Consider the following 20,528-nt stretch of genomic DNA (forward strand, 5'->3'; position numbering starts at 1 on the left):
AGTCAGCAGTGAAGATAGCTACATTGATTGAGTCTTCCTTCGTAAAAGATTTCTCTGTACATGCAATGCTGTTTGATAGCATTTTACCCACAGTGAAACTTCTTTCAAAATCGTAGCCAATCCTTTCAAACCCTGCCACTGCTTTATCAACTGAGTTTATGTTGTATTTTAAAATTTTTGTTGTTATTTCAACAATGTTCACAGCATCTTCACCGGAGTAGATTGTGTCTTAAGAAACCACTTTCTTTGCTTATCCATAAGAAGCAACTCCTCATCCATTCAAGTTTTATCATGAAATTGTAGCAATTCCATCACATCTTCAGGTTCCACTTCTAATTTTAGTTCTCTTGCAGTTACATCTGCAAGTAACTTGTCCACTGAAGTCTTGAATCCTTATCAGTGTCATCCATGAAGGTTAGAATCAACTTCTTCCAGGCTCTTGTTAATGTTGACATTTTGACCTCCTCCCATCACACATGTTCTTAATGGATCTGGAATGGTGAATCCTTTCCAGATTTTCAGTTTGCCCATATCCATCAGAGCAATCATTGTCTATGGCAGCGATAGCCTTATAGAATGTATTTCTTTAATAATAAAACTTGGAAGTCAAAATTATTCCTTGATCCATGGACTGCAGAATGAATGCTGTGTTAGCAAACAAGAAAACAACGTTAATTTCCTTATACATTTCCATGAGAGCTCTTGGGTGACCAAGTGCATTGTCAATGAGCAGTAACATTTTGAAAGGAATCTTTTTTTTTTTCCTGAGCAGTGGGTCTCAACTGTAGGCTTAAAATATTCAGTAAACCATGTTGTGAAGTAAACAGATATACTGTCATTCAGGCTTTGTTTTCCCATTTCAAAAGCACAGGCAGAATAGATTGAGAGTAATTTTTAAGGGCCCTAGGATTTTCAGAATGGTAAATGAGCATTGGTTTCAACTTAAAGGCAACAGCTGCATTATCCCCTAACAAGAGTATTAGTCTGTCTTTTGAAGCTTTGAGGCCAGGTATTGACTTCTCTCCAGCCATGAAGGTCCTGGATGGTATCTTCTTTCAATAGTAGGAGTAGTCTATTTTCTCTACATTGAAGATGGTTGTTGAGTGTAGTCACCTTTATTGGTTACTTTAGCTAGGTCTTCTGGATAACTTGCTGCAGCTTCTACATCAGCACTTGGTGCTTCACCTTGTACTTTTATGTTATGGAGATGGCCTCTTTCCTTTAACCTCATGAACCAGCCTCTGCTAGCTTCAGAATTTTCTTCTGCAGCCCCCTTACCTTTCTCAACCTTCATAGACTCGAAGAGAACTAGAACCTTGCCCTGGATCAGGCTTTGGCTTAAGGGAATGTTGTGGCTGGTTGATCTTCTATCCAGACCACTCACTTTTTCCATATCAGCAATAAGGCTTTTTTACTTTTGTATCATTTGTATGCTCACTGGAATAGCACTTTTAATTTCCTCAAGAATTTTTCTCTGGCATTCACAAATTGGCAGTTTGGCGCAAGGGGCCTAGCTTTTGACCTATGTTGATTTTCAGTATGCCTTCCTCACTAAGCTTAATCATTTCTGGCATTTGATTGAAGGTGAGAGATGGTGCAACCCTTTTCCTTTCACTTGACACTAGGTTTTACTTGAAACGTAGCGACTATTGTATTATTGGCTAATAATTTCAATATTTTTGTGTCTCAGTCAATAGGGAAGCCTGAAGAGCGGGGTAGAGACCAGGAACAGCCAGTCAGTGGAGCAGTCAGAACACACAAAGTATCTATTGGTTAAATTTGCCATCTTTCTCAGTGTGGTTTGTAGCACTCCACAACAATTACAATAGTAACATCAAAGATCACCGATCATTACCCTAACAGATATAATAATAATGAAAAACTTTGAAATATTGCAAGAATTATCTCAGTGTGACACAGAGACATGAAGTGAGCACATCTTGTTGGAAAAATGGCAATAATAGTTGGCTTAACTCAGGGTTGCTACAAATCTTCAATTTACAAAAAACACAGTATTTGCAAAGTACAATGAAGCATAGTGCAATAAAACAAGGTATGCCTGTATAGCTTTCTTTTTTTAATAAATTCGGCATGATTACTTCCCTTGATTTTTTTATTGTAGTTTTTTATCTTTGTGCTTGTGAGTTAAAATTTTTATAAAGTTAATACATTCATTCTTAAAAAAAAAATCAAATGTTACTATTAGTCTTATAAACAAAAAGATTATCTCTTACCTGCATCCTTCTTACATTTTATTCTAGCTCCCGTAAGGCAAAAACTTTTTTTTTTTTTTTTTTTTAAGACAGATTCTCAGGCTGGAGTGCAGTGGCATGATCAGGACTCACTGTAGCCTCTGCCTCCTGGGCTCAAGTGATCCTCCTACCTCAGTCCCCGTGTAGCTGGGACCACAGGTGTGCACTACCACGCCTGGCTAATTTTTGTATTTTTAGTAGAGATGGGGTTTCACCATGTTGCCCAGGCTGGTCTCGAACTCCTCAGCTTTAGTAATCAGCCTGCCTCAGCCTCCCAAAGTGCTAGGATTACAGATGTGAGCCACTGCACCTGGCCAGACTTCCAGTTCTTTTAATGTGTCTTTTGCACCTTACCTACATAACTCTAAATAATATACTTCTATTTCTTGATTTTTCAACTTTAGACATTATTGATTTGTTTCTGTTACATTTAGATTTAACTGTTTTACTCATCTCCCTCTCTCTCTGACCCTCCTAACATAATTATATCACAACTTTTAATTTTAGCTTTCTGATTGAATCTCTGTTGAATCAATATTAATATTATTATGACTATGTAAATACTCATTGCTAAGCTGTGGATTGTACTTATATCAGTCAGCTTTTGCTGCGGCACAAACGACCCCCATATTTCAGTTGCTTACAGCAACAAACATTTGTTTTTTGCTTATATCACTGTCTCATGAGGTGAGTGACACCATCTCATTTATATATTCTGATAATGCTCTTACTTGATTTATGTTTATCTGATATTTCAGAAGGGTTTTGGATCAGTTGAGACTGTCTGTATATTTTAGCTACTTTCATTATTAATAGTATGAGTGAAGGATGATGATAATATAACAGAAATAAATAAGTAAGCCACTTAACTTTTCAAAGTCACAGTTTTTTCACTGGAAGTATCTTGTGTGTACTATATGTTGCCTGTTAATATTTATCTTTCAAATGACACATAATACTTTATACAATGCATGTGATAGTTTACAGAGTACTTTCACTTATTACTATATTATCTTTACAACAATTCTCTAAGGCAGATACTGTTCTTGTTTTACAGACAGGAACTGAAGTTCAGAGACCTACATTTACTTGCTCAAATCCGTATAACTGCTAAGTAGAAACCAGGTCTGGGAGAGTATTCTTCCTACCACTAGATTTTAGAAGGATAAATAAAAGGAAGAAAAAGAAGGATAAACAGTTGTCATTTGGCCTTCCTTGTGTTATGCTCTGGTTTGCAACAATTTCTTTTATAAAACATTACTAGAAGTCGAATTCATGCATGACCTCCACAAAGATCACTGAATGGACAGCTGTGATAGGGGTGGAATAAGTGCCTAGAACACAGATAGCTTACACTAAATAACACGTATTTTGTGTGTGTAAAGATAAGGAAAACTTGTGTATTTCATTACTTTGATGTAGTGCTGCTTTCCAGATCTTCCAGTTTGTTAACCATGCAGCTACCTTTACCCTCAGCCTGCCAGAACATTGTATTTCATGAACAGATGAAGTGCTTACACATTCATAGACTGAGACGCCAAGAATTCAGTTGGGTTCTCTCATTGCTCCAAGCAGATTTCTGCCCTCTCAGCCATGACAACTCAGCCTGGGCTTTGAATACTGATGGCAAACCCTTTTATTATTAATCAGGGATTTGTATGAATTAATTTAAGAACATAAGGGAGGTGGGAGCTTAAAATCCAAATCAAACTTAACATCCCAAAATAAAATAAATGGTATTGCTTCATCACATTTAAAGCTCTAGCAAATAAAACAATTTGGTAAGCCTTGATGATGGAGTAAAAGTGTGTAGCCTCAAAATTAAACTTCTAGTTAAATACTTTTAACCCTTTCTGTTCTTTTGACATTTTCTTATTATAAGTTGGGTAACAATTATAGTTTTGAAAGGACATTCAGTTCTTTTTTGTGTTTATGTGATATTTGAACTTGAGATATTTCCCTACTGATTCCCTAAGATTCTCTGGGATAATATACATTTTTACTTAAAATCTTCATTCAGCAGGTTCAACCTAATTTTATTTATTTTATTTTTTTTATTTTATTTATTTATTTTTTTTTTTGAGACGGAGTCTCGCTCTGTCACCCAAGCTGGAGTGCAGTGGCCGGATCTCAGCTCACTGCAAGCTCCACCTCCCAGGTTTACACCATTCTCCTGCCTCAGCCTCCCGAGTAGCTGGGACTACAGGCGTCCGCCACCTCGCCCGGCTAGTTTTTTGTATTTTTTTAGTAGAGACGGGGTTTCACCATGTTAGCCAGGGTGGTCTCAATCTCCTGACCTTGTGATCCGCCCGTCTCGGCCTCCCAAAATGCTGGGATTACAGACTTGAGCCACCGCGCCCGGCCTCAACCTAATTTTATGACTAAAAGTCACATTTATTGCACTTAAAATTTGCTGTGAGCACATAGAGAAATTTAATAATAATTTTAATAATAAAATGATAAGCTATATTTGTATTCCCACACATTGAAGTAAATACATTATTCGCTGATAACTATGAATTTATAATTTATAAATTATTATTTGAATACATACATTTGGATCTAAGTATTGTATATGAACAAATATATATGAAACACCTTTTAAATAAAATGTATTTGTATTTCATAATGAAGTTATTTTATTGTACATAAGTATAATTCCTAGTGTACATATTTTATTCATTTAAGTTGTAATTACTACAAGTTGGGTATTCCTCATCTGAAAATCCAAAATCTGGAATGATCCAAAGTCTGAAACTTTTTAGCAACAGTGTGACACTCCAAGGAAATGTTCTTTGGAGCACTTTGGATTTCAGACTTTTGGATTAAGGAGGGGCAGTCAAGTATATAATGTAAATATTCCAAATTTTTTTTAAAATCTAAACTTTTAAACACTTCTGGTCACCAGCATTTGGGATAAGGGATACTCAACCTATGCAAATATAGTAAGGCATGTATTTCTAATTTGAGAAAATTACCTGGTATTTCCTACTAGTATAGTAATTAGGGGACATTGTCTGTATTTTGCATAATAGAAAAAAGTTTCATAGTTATGCTTAGATGTTTCAGGGTCCGAGTTTATAACACCATGGTGTCATATGTACTTTTTTAAAAAAAATTAAATTACAACTTTTAGTATATTTTCAATCATTTGAGAAATGCTTGAAAATTGAATTTGAAATATGAAGGGAAAAGTTAAAGAGAAGATCTTAAAGCCTATTTATTTTTTTAAATGGTGGTTCGATTTTTATCTTTGACCCACGTTAGTACAGCTCTTCACACATACCAAATATTTTTGGTTCTTCCAGGAAAATATCTTTTAAGGGGAAGGGATGATTTCAATAATTTGTAAAAGTATATTTGAAGTATGGGGAGAATATTTGCTATCAAGCATCAGGCTCAAATTATGTTTACATAATTCTTGTCACACACATTATTTCTCAGATTAGTGTACCGTACAATCAACACTAAATACATGCTTATTGATAGTATTTAAATAGTATTTTAAATCTTTGAAGTAATTTAAATGTTTTAGATCAAATGTAACAGTGTAATATTTTAGCAAAATAGATGACATTATTCCAGTACAAATGTTTATCATCAGTCCCCCAAAAGCATTCATACATATAGTTCATTGGTTTTCCATAGATTCTTATCTAATGCACTCTCAAATTCCACTTTCATTGGGCTGCGTCTTTAGTTACATTCTTTCCTTTTCTGTCCTGTTGACAGTATAATTGTTGTCATTAGCCATTTTCTATAGTCTGTTGATTCTTTCAGATACTTTGAAGAAGGCTTACCTTTCTCTTGACTACTATTCCTTTCTTTTTCTACTTTGTTTTAAATCTGTGGCTCCTAATACAATTTGCATGCTTTTGGCTTGAGGAACTGCTGCAAACTCTGGTGAAACTGTGACAGTACTAACGTAACAGAAAAGCAAAAGATTTAAGAGGCAGGGTCAGTATACTGAGACTAAATTTATGCAGTTATATGAGATTTGAGAAAGGAAGGAAGAAAAAATGCATCCTCTTAAATAACTTTGTATATCACAGTATATGTTATTTTGGTTATATAGTTGATTAAGATGTTAATTTGAAGGAACTTTGTTTATTCACACGAATGACTGAGAAATGCATTTCAAATTGTCTATTACGCTTATTTGCATTAATGTAGGCAGTGCCATTTAAAAATCAAGCCTATGGTCTTGCTTTGCATCAGAAACTTAGATTTAATACAAAATCAGAAAGTAGTGAAAGTAGCTTAAATCCTATGAGCTTTGGCAACTTATTTTTGGTATGCTTTAATAGTGGCGAAATATACATAAAATGTATCATTTTAATCATTTTTAAATCTACAGTTCTGTGGCATTAAATATGCTCACATGAGGCCGGGTGCCATGGCTCGCGCTTGTCATCCTAGCACTTTGGGAGACCAAGGCAGGTGGATCACCTGAGGTCAGGAGTTCAAGACCAGCCTGGCCAACATAGTGAAACCCCGTCTCTACTAAAAATATGAAAATTAGCTGGGCATGGTGGCACATGCCTGTAGTCCCAGCTGCTTGGGAGGCTGGGGCAAGAGAATCACTTGAACCCAGGAGGTAGAGGTTGCAGTGAGCTGAGATCGTGACACTGGATTCCAGCTTGGGCGACAAAGTGAGACTCACTCTCAAAAATATACATATGTATATTTTTCTTCACATGAGCCAAGTGTGGTGGCTCACACTTTTAGGCACAAGGAACTCTTGAGTGCAGGAGTTTTAAGACTAGGCTGAGCAACATACTGAGATCCAGTCTCATAATAAAAAATAAATAAATAAAACAATATATTCACATGTGTAACCACCACCACCATGCAACTTTTTTATCTTCCCCAATTGAAACGCTATACCAAGCCAGGTGCCGTAGCTGATGCCTTAATCCCAGCACTTTGGGAGGCTGAGGTGGACGGATCACCTGAGGTCAGAAGTTTGAGACCAGCTTGGCCAACATGGTGAAACCCCATTTCTACTAAAAATACAAAAATTAGTCAGGCGTGAGCTACTCCGGAGGCTGAGACAGGAGAATCTCTTGAACCCAGGAGGTGGAGGTTGCAGTGAGCCGAGATCACACCACTGCACTCCAGCCTGTGTGACGGAGGAGACTTCGTCTCAAAAAACAACAAAAAAAAAGAAACTCTGTACCCATTAAACACCCCCCATTCCTCCCTTCCCCTGGCCCTTGGCAACTACCATTCTATTTTCTATCTCTGAGTTTGGCTACTCCAGGTACTTCATTTAAATGGTGTCATAACAATATTTGTCCCTTTTGACTGGTGTATTTCGCTCAGTGTAATATCTTCAAGGTTCGTTCATTTTGTAGCATGTGTCAGTTTCCTTCCTTTGTAAGATGAATAATATTCCATTGTATGCGTATACCACATTTTGTTTATTCAGATATCCGTTGATGGACATTGGTTTGCTTTTACCTTTTGACTCTTGTGAATTATGCTCTGAACATAGGTGTACACATTTTTGATTTTTTTTTTCCCCAAGAGTATATTATGAAAAATTTTAAACATAAAGAGAAGTTGAATTTTACAATGAACATCTATATTTCTACCATCTGGATTCTACCATTAATATTTTACTATGCTTGCTTTACCAATATCTAGCCATTCGTCAAATCTTCTTTATTTTTTGAAACATTTTAGAGTACACAGACAACAGTACACTTTCTTCTAAATATTTTAACGGGCATATAATTAACTAGAATTCAGTATTTGGTTTTTCTTTTAAAATAATATTTATATACAATGAAATGCACAAGTCTTAAGGGCACATTTGATGAACTTTGACAAATGCATATGCTTGTATAACTGAAGCGCCTATGAAGATATAGAACGGTGCTGTCACCCCAGAAAGTTTCCTCATGCCCCTTCCCAGCCACTCTTTTCTTTTAATCCCAAAAAGGTAACCACCGTTTTGATATTATTCTACCATAGATTAGTTCTGCTTGTTCTCAAACTTTATATATATGGGATTATACATATGTACTCCTCTGTGTAGGGCATCTTTCATTCAGCGTAATGTTTTTGAGACTCATCCTATTGCTATAGTTCAGTACTTCCATCTTTTATACTGCTCAGTATGTTCCATATTGTGAATATACCATTGTCTTATGATGGATACCTGAGCTGTTTTCATGGCAACTTCCTATTATTACTGCTATTAATTACCTTCTTTATACAGGATGAAATAATACCTCCCTTTCATCTTCCTTCACCCTTAAGTCACTGACATTATAGCTTAGTAAATTCTTGTGAAGGGATTTCTTTTTTTTTCTTCTTTTGAAACACGAGTGTCACTGTGTTGGCCAGGCTGGAGTACAGTGGCTTGATCATGGCTCACTGCAGCCATGACTTCATGGGCTTAAGCGATTCTCCTGTTGAGCTCAGCCTCCTGAGTAGCTGGGACTACAGAAGTGTGCCACCATGCCCAGCTAATTTTTATATTTTTTGTAGAGACGGGGTTTCACCATGTTCCCCAGTCTGGTCTTGTACTTGCCTGCTTTGGCCTTCCAAAATGCTGGGACTAGGGCATGAGCCACCACACCAGCCAGATTTTTTAAAGTAGTATATTAGAAATCTTTCTCAATTTCCTGACAAATTAGCAACACCATTTTTCCCTACCCTAGATCTTTGCCAGTGAAAGAGATCCAGTAGTTACTGATTTTAAGTGTATATCACACATACTGGTGTATGGTTTTCTTTTTAATGCTGGTAAGTAAATTATCCCAGAAGGAGTCATTGGCTTCCATGCTAGGTATATCTTGAGATGTTAGACTATCTTTCAATCTTATTCGTAAGTTTTTGAAACAACATTGTCATTTCACTATGGACAGGGAAGTGAAAGAAGGAGGCATTGTGTAATTTCTGGTGGTTGCAGGTAGCGGAGTTCTCACTATGGCCAGCTGCTACAGTAGTAGCAGCAAAAGGTAGAAGATAGTACAGAGGAGATGGGGACATTACAGGTTGTTGGTAGGTGAAGTCAATCTCTACTACAATTATAAATTGATACCCAATTTTTTTGCAGAGAGAAATTCACGTCCACCTGTTTGCAGTATTTCATTTGCTAATTAGACAGTACCATACCATATACCATATGTGTTTGATAGAATGACAGAAAGACAACTCTTACAAATTTAAATATACCAACTTTGCCATGTTTTTATCTATTGTATATATGGTATACATACTTTGAATTTGATCTCAAAATACCGTAAGAACATCAAGACTCATTTTATAATAGAATCTGCTTCCTTCCCTCCTCTCCCCTCACCCACTCCCCCCCCCCCCCCTTTTTTTTTTTTTTAATTTGACAGAATTTTGCTCTGTTGCCCAGGCTGGAGTACAGTGGCATGATCTCATCTCACTGCAACCTCCACCTCCCCAATTCAGGCATTTCTCCTGCCTCAGCCTCCCAAGTAACTGGGATTACAGGCACACGCACCACCACACCCCGCTAATTTTTTGTATTTCTAGTAGAGACAGGATTTTGCCATGTTGGCCAGGCTTGTCACAAACTCCTGACCTCGGGTAATCTGCCCTCCTTGGCTTCCCAAAGTGCTGGGATTACAGAAATGAGCGACCGTGCCTGGCCAGAATCTCCTCTTTTTTAAAATTTTGTGATACTGAGGAGAAAAGTCTAATTAAAAAAAAAAATTCTACTTAGTTTAAGGATGAGTTACTAAGGAAATCAGAGAAGCATTTCATATATTAAGATGTGCTCTCTGTATTTTCCAGAAGGTATGAAAGTAATACCACTTAATAGGTTAGCTGCTACCCTGCACTTTCAAAGCACTTTAGAGTCATTCATCTGTCTGAGGTAGGACAGTGTTAGCACCCTTGGTTAATAGATGAGAATTCTTTTTCCCCTGCATTTTACTGTATTTGAGTTCCAGAATTTATTCAGAGCTCTCCAGTGTTTGTGGTCTTCTGGTGGCCTAACAAAGGTTCCTTTTAATAATGGCTCTCCCTCACCAATCTCCTGAATGCTTCTGGGATATTTTTCCAGAAGAGTTTTTAAAATTAGAAACAAAGAATTGCCACTTATTGTGGTAGCAATAAAAATAAATTTAACTTGAAAATTTATAAGAGATTATATCACTCATGGAAAAAGAGAAAATAATTATATAGACAAATAGGTAAACTATTTCATAAATTTAGATAAAGTCTTAGAAGATATACCTTTAATGCACACCTAATTCATGGTTTTCCTTCTGGAGAAGAGATTATGGAATTCTTTACCTAAAATAATTTAATAATTGTATTGAACTAGGTGCGTTTGTGGTTAACAAAGGAAAGAAACCACAGGTGTTTATTTCCTGATTTTATCATGATTAATTATAAGGATAGCATCTCTGCAAATTACTGGTTATGTTAGTGAGTGAATAATAAATTAGAGTATGTTTATAGGAATTTTATAATTTGAAGAAGTAAAAGGTATCACAGATACCTCATTGTGCTGGTTTTTGTTCATTTAAATATAGAGCATCTTGAAGGTTAAAATTCCAAAGCCTGATTTGTTTTGTCTGTGTTTGTTTACAAGTATGTTTAATCCTACTCTTGTTTTTGAGCTTTGTAATACTGCATGGAATATTAATCATTATGTGATCTTAATGTAGATATCTTCAGTGCTTCCACAGAAAGTCATTGTCAGAGAATTCATTCTAATTCAAGGTTAATTAGTGTACCATTAAAATAATGTGTTACAAGAATTAATTGCATTGCAGGTCAGAAAATGTGTTAAAAAGTATGGTGTAAATGTCTGAGAGCACATCATCCTTTTTAAAACATTGCTATACATGTGCCCCGCTTCTGGAAAATATATCCAAAGTGAAAATCACTACGGAGGTCCAGTCATAGGTGTTTCCCCTAAAGTAAATTTTTGGCACCACATGGAAAATTTAAAATATGGGAAATTTAAAATATAACACCCATTAACAGTAAAATGTGTTACTTGTCAGCTTTACCATTGAAACAGCTAAGGATTTATATTTTAGCTTTAGTTGATATAACCCTATTGGGTCAAACCTAAGGAAAATTCAGGAACGTGGCTGAGAGATATAAATTATCTATACATCTTATGGTAAAAGTACAAGACATATGTTGTCCTACTTAACTATTATGTAGTTTTTGTAAGTACCCTATGTAAATATATCACACATCGTCTTAACTATGTAGTAACTCTTGTCTGTAGTTTAAGCTAATAGCCATAAGATGCACACTTACAATTAGAACTAAAAATGATAGACTTTGAAATTTTGTCTGATTCTTTTAATGTATTAATAAATGCTGTGAAACAATAACGTGGACCTGTAGAATATTTTATTCATTAGTATTTGTTCAGAGTCTCATTAAAATATCTAATTGTTCATATGGAGGATTTCTGAATTAAGGCCCTAGTAACAGCAGATCACATTAGAGCTACAAAAATTTTAACATAGGAAACTGCCGTAGTACTCAACAATACATTTTCACCTGGACTTTTAGAATTGTCTCCACTAAAAAATAACTCCTGGCTGGGCGTGGTGGCTCATGCCTGTAATCCCAACACTTTGGGAGGCCGAGGTGGGCGGATCACAAGGTCAGGAGTTCGAGACCAGCCTGGCCAACATGGTGAAACCCCGTCTCTACTAAAAAAAAAAAAAAAAAAAAAAAAAATACAAAAATTAGCTGGGTATGGTGGCGGGTGCCTGTAATCCCATCTATTTGGGAGGCTGAGGCAGGTGAATTGCTTGAAACTGGAAGGCGGAGGTTGCAGTAAGCGGAGATCCTGCCACTGCACTCCAGCCTGGGCAAAAGAGTGAAACTCCATCTCAAAAATAAAATAAATAGAATAAAATAAAAATAACTCCTACTGGGCTCTGAACAACGCAAAATAAAATAGTTTTGATACTGTAAATTGTGAATGATTTGCCTACATTTTTTCACTGCTTTCCTCCCTCTTAGGATTTTGCGTAAGCCTGTTAGAAAACAGGTATTCACAGGTAAATAAAAGTAAATCAAGCAAAAGAAGACAATTTGTAGGGAAGAAGTTTTCCTATTTTGTTGTTTGTTTAAAGAATAGATCCTAGTTTAATTAGTTGAACTAACAGGTGTGTGAAGAGAGTCTGGATGATAAAAAGAATGAAGGCAGTTTTAGAAAAGCTGTTTCTTGAAAGGTGCTTTTTACTTTAAATCAATCCTTGCCCCAGCTTATATCTATTTAAGTCTTTCCTAAAATGACATAAAGTAGGGATTTCAACTTAATGTGGAAAAACATTCCATTCTTTATAAATGACAACATCATCACCATCCTCAGAAAGTAGTAAGCCATGCATCACTCATTTATTCAGAAAAACCCTTAGCTTTTGGGGTTTTGTTCATTCTTTTGAACCAAGTAGGCTTTTTTTTATTAACTAAAACAAGATTTAGCAGTAGAGAATAGAAATAACACATGTAATAGTAACTGTGAGTCTTTGGTAGACAAATGTTAAAATTAATATTTCGTATTTAGTATTTGTCTCCTAATAGTTAATCATCCATTCTCTTTTACAAGTGGCTTTCACAGTCAGCTGTTTGATGATAGACACTAATAGATTGTACTAGTGTTTTTGAGGTATTTCAGAGTGTAAACTTGCAATAGTAAGGAGAAATGCTTATTTTCAAACTGGTTTAATCTTTTTAAGGAATAAACTTGAGGAAATTTAGATATAGTACATTTGGATTATGATTTCTACCTAGGTTTAAGTTCTTGCTTTTTTATTCTTATGAATTCATTGGACATAATATTTTAGAAAACTGGAATTTATAAAGTACAGTTTACAAAGCATTTTCTTATAGTTCATTTAGCAGGTATTATTGATATTATTGTTGTTATTACTATCATCGCCACTCTGTAAGTGAACTGGTTGAGCTGAAAGCAGGCATTGGGCTAGTACAGATCCAGAAGTAGATATTGGGGCTTCGCATTGATTGTTTTCGTTGTTGTTGTTGTTTTTGAGATGGAGTTTTGCTTTGTCACCCAGGCTGGAGTGCAGTGGTACGATCTTAGCCCACTGCAACCTCCGCCTCCCGAGTTCAAGCAATTCTCCTGCCTCAGTGTCCCAGGTAGCTAGGATTACAAGCACCCATCACCATGCCCGGCTAATTTTTGTATTTTTAGCAGAGACAGGGTTTCACCATATTGGCCAGGCTGGTCTTGAACTCTTGACCTCAAGTGATCCACCCGCCTCGGCCTTTCAAAGTGCTGGGATTACAGGCAGGAGCCACCGTGCCCTGCCCCATTGATTGTTTATTGCTTTTCCTGTGGTGCATTTTTATATCAATCATTCTTAGAATAATTAACCCATACTTTTACATATTTCCTTGTCTTTCCTAAAACATTATATCTTTTACATGGCCCCACCACTGAGATAACAAATTCATTTATCTTATTCTGTGTTTTAGGGTAGGGCTCTACTTCACTGGGCCTGTGATCGAGGACATAAGGAGCTAGTCACAGTCTTGCTGCAACATAGAGCTGACATTAACTGTCAGGTAAGAGTGACAAAATAAAGAAGAGCTTTTATTTTTTAAATTGAAGTATAATTCACATAACATAAAATTTACCAGATAAACTCTTTTGAAATGTGCAATTCAGTGGCGTTTAGTACATTTCACAATGTTGTGTAATCATTGCTATTATATAGTTCCGTAATACTGTTGTCACTGCAGAAGAAAACCCTGTTCCCACTAAGCAGTCACTTTAAATTTTTTTTATTTCTCCCTTTGCCCCAGACCTTGGCAACCACTAATCTGCTTTCTGTTTCTATAGATTTGCCTATTCTGGATATTTTATATAAATGGAATCATAACAATTATGGTTGTGTTTGACTTCTTTTACTTAGCATAATGTTTTAAAGGTGTATCTATATTGTTATATGGTGACATGTAACAATACCTCATTCCTTTTTACGGCTGTATTTTTTGAATATCCCACATATTTATCCATTAATCAGTTGATGGATTGATGGGCAGTTTGGGTTGTTTCTGTCTTTGGCAGTTGGGAATAATGCTACCGTGAACATTTGTGTACTTGTGTTTTTGTTTGAATACCTGTTGTCAGTTCTTTTGGTTGTAGACATAGAAGTGGAATTACTGGGTTATAAAGTAATTTGATGTTAACTTTTTGAGCAACTGACAAACTGTTTTTCATAGGAGCTACACCATTTTTCATGCCCAGCAGCTATGTATGATGCTTCCAGTTTCACCACATCCTCACCAATACTTGTTATTTTCGCTTTTTAAAAAATAACTATCTTAGCGGGTATGAAATGATGTCTCATCATGGTATAATTTTGATTTGCATTTCCCTAATGACTAATGATATGGAGTATCTTTTCACATGCTTGTTGACTATTTGCATATATTTTTTGGAGAAATGTCTTAAGTCTTTGCCCACTTTAAAGTGATTTGTTTGTCTTTTTGTTGTTGAGTTGTAGGAGTTTTTTTATATATTCTGGAATCTAGACCCTTATCAGTTACATGATTTGCAAGTATCTTCTCCCTTTTTGTGGTTTTCTCTTTATTTTCTTGATAGTGCCTTTCGATGCATAGGTTGTAAATTTTGATGAAATTAATTTATTATTTGTTTTCTCTTTTTTCCTTTTGTTTATGGTGTCATACTTTAGAAACCATTGCCAAATCCAAGGTCATAGAACCTAAGATTTTGGTTTTCTTTCTCCTTTTTATTGTGGTAAAATACTCATAAAATTTACCATTTTAACCATTTTAAGTGGATAGTTAATGTGGCACTAAATACGTTTATATTGTGTGCGCCCATCGCCACCACCCATCTCCAGAACTTTTTCATCCCCCACAACTGAAACTCTAACCATTAAACACTAATTTCCTATTCCTCCCTTTTCTCAGCCCCTGGCAACTACCATTCTACTTTCTATTTCTGTGAATTTGACTGCTCTAGGTACCTCATATAAGTGGAATCATACAAAATTTGTCCCTTTTTGACTGGCTTATTTCACTCAGCATAACATGATCAAGGTTCATCCATGTGGTTGCATGTGTCAAAATTTCCTTCCCTTTTAAAGCCTAATGTTATTTGTATGTATTTACAGTACTTTGTTTATTCCCATATCTATGGGCAGTTGGTTTGCTTTTACCTTTTGGCGATTATGAATAATGATACTGTGAACATAGATGTACAAATGTCTGTTCAAGTCCCTACTTTCACTTCTTTTGAGTATATACCCTAGAAATAGAATTGCTGGATCGTATGATAATTCTACGTTTAATTTTTTGAGGAATTGCCATAATATTTCCCACAGTAGCTGCACCATTTCACATTTCCACCAGTAATACATAGTAATACATTCGAATTTCTCCACATCCTTGCCCACACTTGTTATTTTCTGTGTTTTTGACAATAGACATCCTAATGACTGATTTGGGTGCCTTTTATTTCATTTCCTTGCCTAATTGCTCCAGCTGGGCCTTCCAGTACTAGGTTCAATAGAAGTGGTAACATAGGCATCTTTGTCTTTTTACGCTTAGGTTCTGGAAAAAGCTAAAAATAAAAATAAAAAAAATCACACAACACTGTTGTTACCATAAACCATGGTAATATCATCATTAAATTTGACTACCTAGTCTTCTGGTCTTTATCTTCAGAATACCTCCTATTTCACAGAGAAAGTAGAATAAATGTTTATGACCAACCCAGATCTCACCAGTAGCTCCAGACACACATATCTCTTCTTTGATGTCCCTCAGACACTTCAAATGCACAATATCTAACACTAAACACCAGCATCCCTCAACAGCCTACCCTTCCCTGCCCGCCACTCACCGTAATTGGCACCATCATCCAACAAGTTCCCAGGAGAATGTGTCATAATTTAGTTAACTAGTACCATATAAAGGGACTGTAACAGTTTATACTTCGACCAGCAATGTGTGAGAGAATTCCTGTTTCTCCAGCCCTGCCAAATAGTTCATCATAACACTTTTTGTTCTCTGCCTGTTTGATGAATGGTATATCATATTTTTAATATAGCTTTTCCTCAGTTTCCCATTGTGTTGATGGTATTTTTCTCCTTACAGGAACTTTTTATATAGTAAGGAAAATCAGTTTCTTTGTGTTATAATTGTTAAAAATTTCCCCCACATTTTCTTCTAGTATTTTTATTATTTCATGGTTTTTATCAACTCATCTAGAATTGATATACGTATCCTATGTATGTAATAGGAATTTTACTTTTGTCCAAATGGTGCCAACTTTATTTTTGTCCAAATGACTAGCAAGTTCCAGTAATGTTTATTGAATCATTGGTATCTTTCCTATAGCAATTTGAACTGTCTTATCATAGTCTCAATTCTTTTATGTATTTCAGTCTATCTTGGGGGCTTGTTCTTCCATTCTATTGCTCTGGTTTTCTGTTCATGTATTCGTGCTACACTGTTTTAAGTATTATAGCTTCAAAATATATTTTTAAATCTGGTTGGGCAAATTCTTTCACTACTCATTCAAAATAGTTTCTACTATTTTTGCTTATTTATTTTTCTGTGTAAATTTCAAAATCATTTTTTCAATGCCCAACTTTCCCTACCACTATTACCACTAAGTTAAAACAACAAACAAGAAGAACTGGCCAGATGCGATGGCTCATGCCTGTAATCCTAGCACTTTAGGAGGCTGAGTCAGGAGGATCACTTGAGACCAGGAGTTTTAGACTAGCCTGGGCAACATAGTGAGACCCCATCTCCACAAAATTTTTTTAAAAAAATTGGATGTAGTGGTGGGTGCCTGTAGTCCTAACCACTCTGGAGGCTGAGGTGGGAGGATCACTTGAGCCCAGGAGTTTGAGGCTACAGTGAACTATGATTGCACCACTGCATTCCATCCTAGGTGACAGAGCACAAGACCCTATCTCTAAAAAACAACAAAACAATTTTTTTAACCAAACACATTGTTTGGAGATATTGTATATGGAAATTTCCCCAAGTTAGGCATTGCCTTAGGTTTTTGCCTTGCGGATTTCTTATGTTCTGTTTGTTTGGGTAGTGTGAGACAGACAATCCAAAAGCTATAAGTGGCTTTATAGAACATTCTTTACTAAACACCAAGCTTTAATGCAAAGTAAAAGTTCGATGTAGGTTTTTAGGACGGATCTGTTAGTATTATATGCCTGGCACAATGTTTTCCTTTGTATTCACATGACCATTGTGTATAGCCGCCAGCTTTGATTCTGTTTTGACAGTCATAATCTATACAATCTAACTTTAGTTAATGGGATGCTTTGGGCTTTTCCAGTTTGAGTTGCTAACATGCTTCGAAGTCAGAGGGCTTCTGGAGGTTAGCTCTCAGAATAGCTCTTTCCCTTGTAATATCTTCTTTGGTTTCGTTATTGAAAACTCTTTTCAAATATAGACAATACAAACATAATAAATGGAAGGAAAGGTTCATCTCCCTCATGACTCAATATTTCTCAAACAACATTATTATTGACTGGCCTATTGGTTGCCAAAAAGGAAAATCAATTTTATTAGAAGTATTTGCTTGGCCACAGATCTTAGTACTAACTCAGCACAGACAGTCTGATGTTATCAACTATCTGAAGACTAATTTTTACCATTAGTCTGAAACGAAGCAGTAATTAGAGATATGTCAAAGTCTACTCTGTGTTTTCCTGTCATTTTTTACCCTTCAGTCTGTCTCATACATTTTTTTTTTTTTTTTGTACTGCAGCTTCTATTTTGTGTGACTGTGATGGAATTGAAACTTGAAATTTTATTTCTAAGGAAGATGCTGTGTAGATTTCGTTTGTTATCTGACAGTGTTATGGATACAGTTTTGTCTCTTCCACTGCTTGGTACTGATTTTTAGTTCCATTCTGGAACTTAGGTTCATACCACATATGGGATTCGGATATGGCTTACATGCACGTGTGTGTGCGCATGCACACACACACACACACCCTTCTCTGACTTCTTGAGTAACTTTGATTTTTCAAGCCCTGAAGAAAGATTAAAACTACCCCCAAAGCACATTAAAAGGTATTTGAATGCTGAACATTTATTGGTAGGAGGAGTAGGAGCATCTGTGGTGTATGTGTCAGTACTGTGTACTGGTGTTATGCAGTTTAAAAGAAAAACATTTTGTTTAAGTGGTACAGAAATATATAAAGGTTTTATGACATATACATTATATAAGCTTACAGTTTAGAGACTACCCTGTGCCCTCTCAGTGAATACCTTGTGCCCATCTGTGTCTTATAAAAGATTTCAAAAACATGAGAAAAGTATAAAGCAATAAATAAAACCATCTGTAATCCCATTACATAGTGCGTATCTGTGTGCAGTGGGGTGGGTAGGATATAACAAGTATTTAGTGTTTACTGTGTGTCAAGAATTTTATGTGTATTGTCTCTTTTAGTCATTGCATCAATCCCATAATGTGCATATATTATGCTCTACATTTTACAGTGAAGAAACAGGAGCTTAAAGAAGTTACAGAGCTAGTGCAGGCCAAAGCCTAGATTCGAATATTCTAACTCCAAAGCCCAAGCTCTTAACCTCTTCACTGTAAAATTTGAATATATTTCATTTTCATCTTTATTTTTTTCTACTTACATGTATATATTTTAAAGGTATTTAGTATAATGTACATAAAGTATTTTTCTTCATTAATTAAAATTAAGTCAAATAAATTCAGTGAGGTAAATGTACACAAATCTTAAGGATATGGTGCAATGTGTTTTATATACATACACACACACACACACACACACATCTATACACATACACATACCCTTGTGTAACTACCACCTATTTCAAATTAGAACATTCCTGGGATCCCTAGAAAATTTGTTCCCTAAAGTTACTTCCTGTCAATATCCATCCTTCACTTCCACCCTGAGGTGACTATTATTCTGAACTTCTGTGACCCCTGATTAGTTCTAACTCTTCTTAAAATTCAAATATTTGGAATAATAAAGTATATATACTTTTGGATTAAGCTTATTATGTTCAATATAACATTTGTGAGAGTCATCCATGTTACATGTATCAATTGTTCCCTTATTGCTGTATAACATTTCATTGTATGTATATACCACAATTTTATCTGTTCTCCTGTTGGTGGACATTTAGATGTCTTTTTTTTCCTTCAGTGTTTGGCTATTATGAATAAAAGAGCTGTGAGCTTTCTTGAATGTGGACATATACACGTGTATTTTCATTCCTCTTAGGTATATACCTAGGAGTAGAATTGCTGGGTCATAGCATAACTCTGTTTAACCTTTTGAGGAACTGCCTGTTGTTTTTCAAAGAGGCTGCACCATTTTATATTCTTAGCAGCAATGTATGAGAGTTCTAGTTTGTCCACATCCTTGCCAATACTTGTTATCATCTGTGTTTTTGATTATGCTATCCTAAGGTATGGGAAGAAGCATCTCACTGTGGTTTTGATTTTCATTTCCTTGATGGTTAATGGTGTTGAGGATCTTTTCATGTACTCATTGGTCATTTGTGTATGTTCATTGTGGAAATTTCTATTCAGATTTTATGCTTATTTTAAAAATGGTGTTATTTGTCTCTTTATTATTGAGTTATAAGAGTTACATGTTTTGGATACAAGTCCCTTTTCAGATGTATGATTTGCAGATACTTTCTTCAGTTCATTGAATTATCTTTTTACTTGCTCGAAAGTGTCCTTTAAAGCATAAAAGTTTTAAATTTTTATGGTCTTATTTATTTTGGGTTTTTTTTTTTTGTGGTTTTAAGAAATCATTGTCTAATCAAAGATCATGATGATTAAGCCTTTGTCTTCTAAGAATTTTATAGTATTATCTCTTACATTGAAGTCTTTGATTATTTTGAGTTAATTGGGTAGAGTGTGAAGTAGGGGTCTAACTTCATTCTTTTACATATGGATATCCAGTTATTTCACCACTGTTATTGAAAAGACTGTTCTTTCCCCCATTAAGTCATTGTAGCACTCTTGTCAAAAATAAACTTGTTTATAAATATGAAGGTTTATTTCTAGATTCTTAGTTTTATTCCATTGATCAATATGTCTTTCCTTATGTTAATACCACACAGTCTTGATTACTATGCCTTTGCAGTAAGTTTTGAAATTGAAAAGCGTGATTCTTCCACCTTTTTTCAAGGTTGTTTTGGCTATTCTGGGCTCCATGAATTTCCATGTGAATTTTCGGATCAGTTTGTTCATTTTTGCAAAAAAAAAAAATCTTTGCAGTG

The 20,528-nt window shown here is 35.5% G+C and overlaps 1 protein-coding gene across 2 annotated transcripts in view; it reads left to right on the forward strand.

The window, feature by feature from the left end:
* Positions 1-20,528, forward strand: part of ACBD6 (acyl-CoA binding domain containing 6) — a 205,966-nt gene that overhangs the window by 92,512 nt on the left and 92,926 nt on the right. For both annotated transcript variants that reach the window (XM_050766501.1, XM_050766511.1), the window contains one exon: positions 13,719-13,808. In XM_050766501.1, coding sequence (XP_050622458.1) covers positions 13,719-13,808 — 90 coding nt within the window. The remainder of the gene's footprint in view (positions 1-13,718; positions 13,809-20,528) is intronic.

The sequence above is a fragment of the Macaca thibetana genome, chromosome 1, assembly GCF_024542745.1.
Source record: "Macaca thibetana thibetana isolate TM-01 chromosome 1, ASM2454274v1, whole genome shotgun sequence".
NCBI lineage: Eukaryota > Metazoa > Chordata > Mammalia > Primates > Cercopithecidae > Macaca > Macaca thibetana.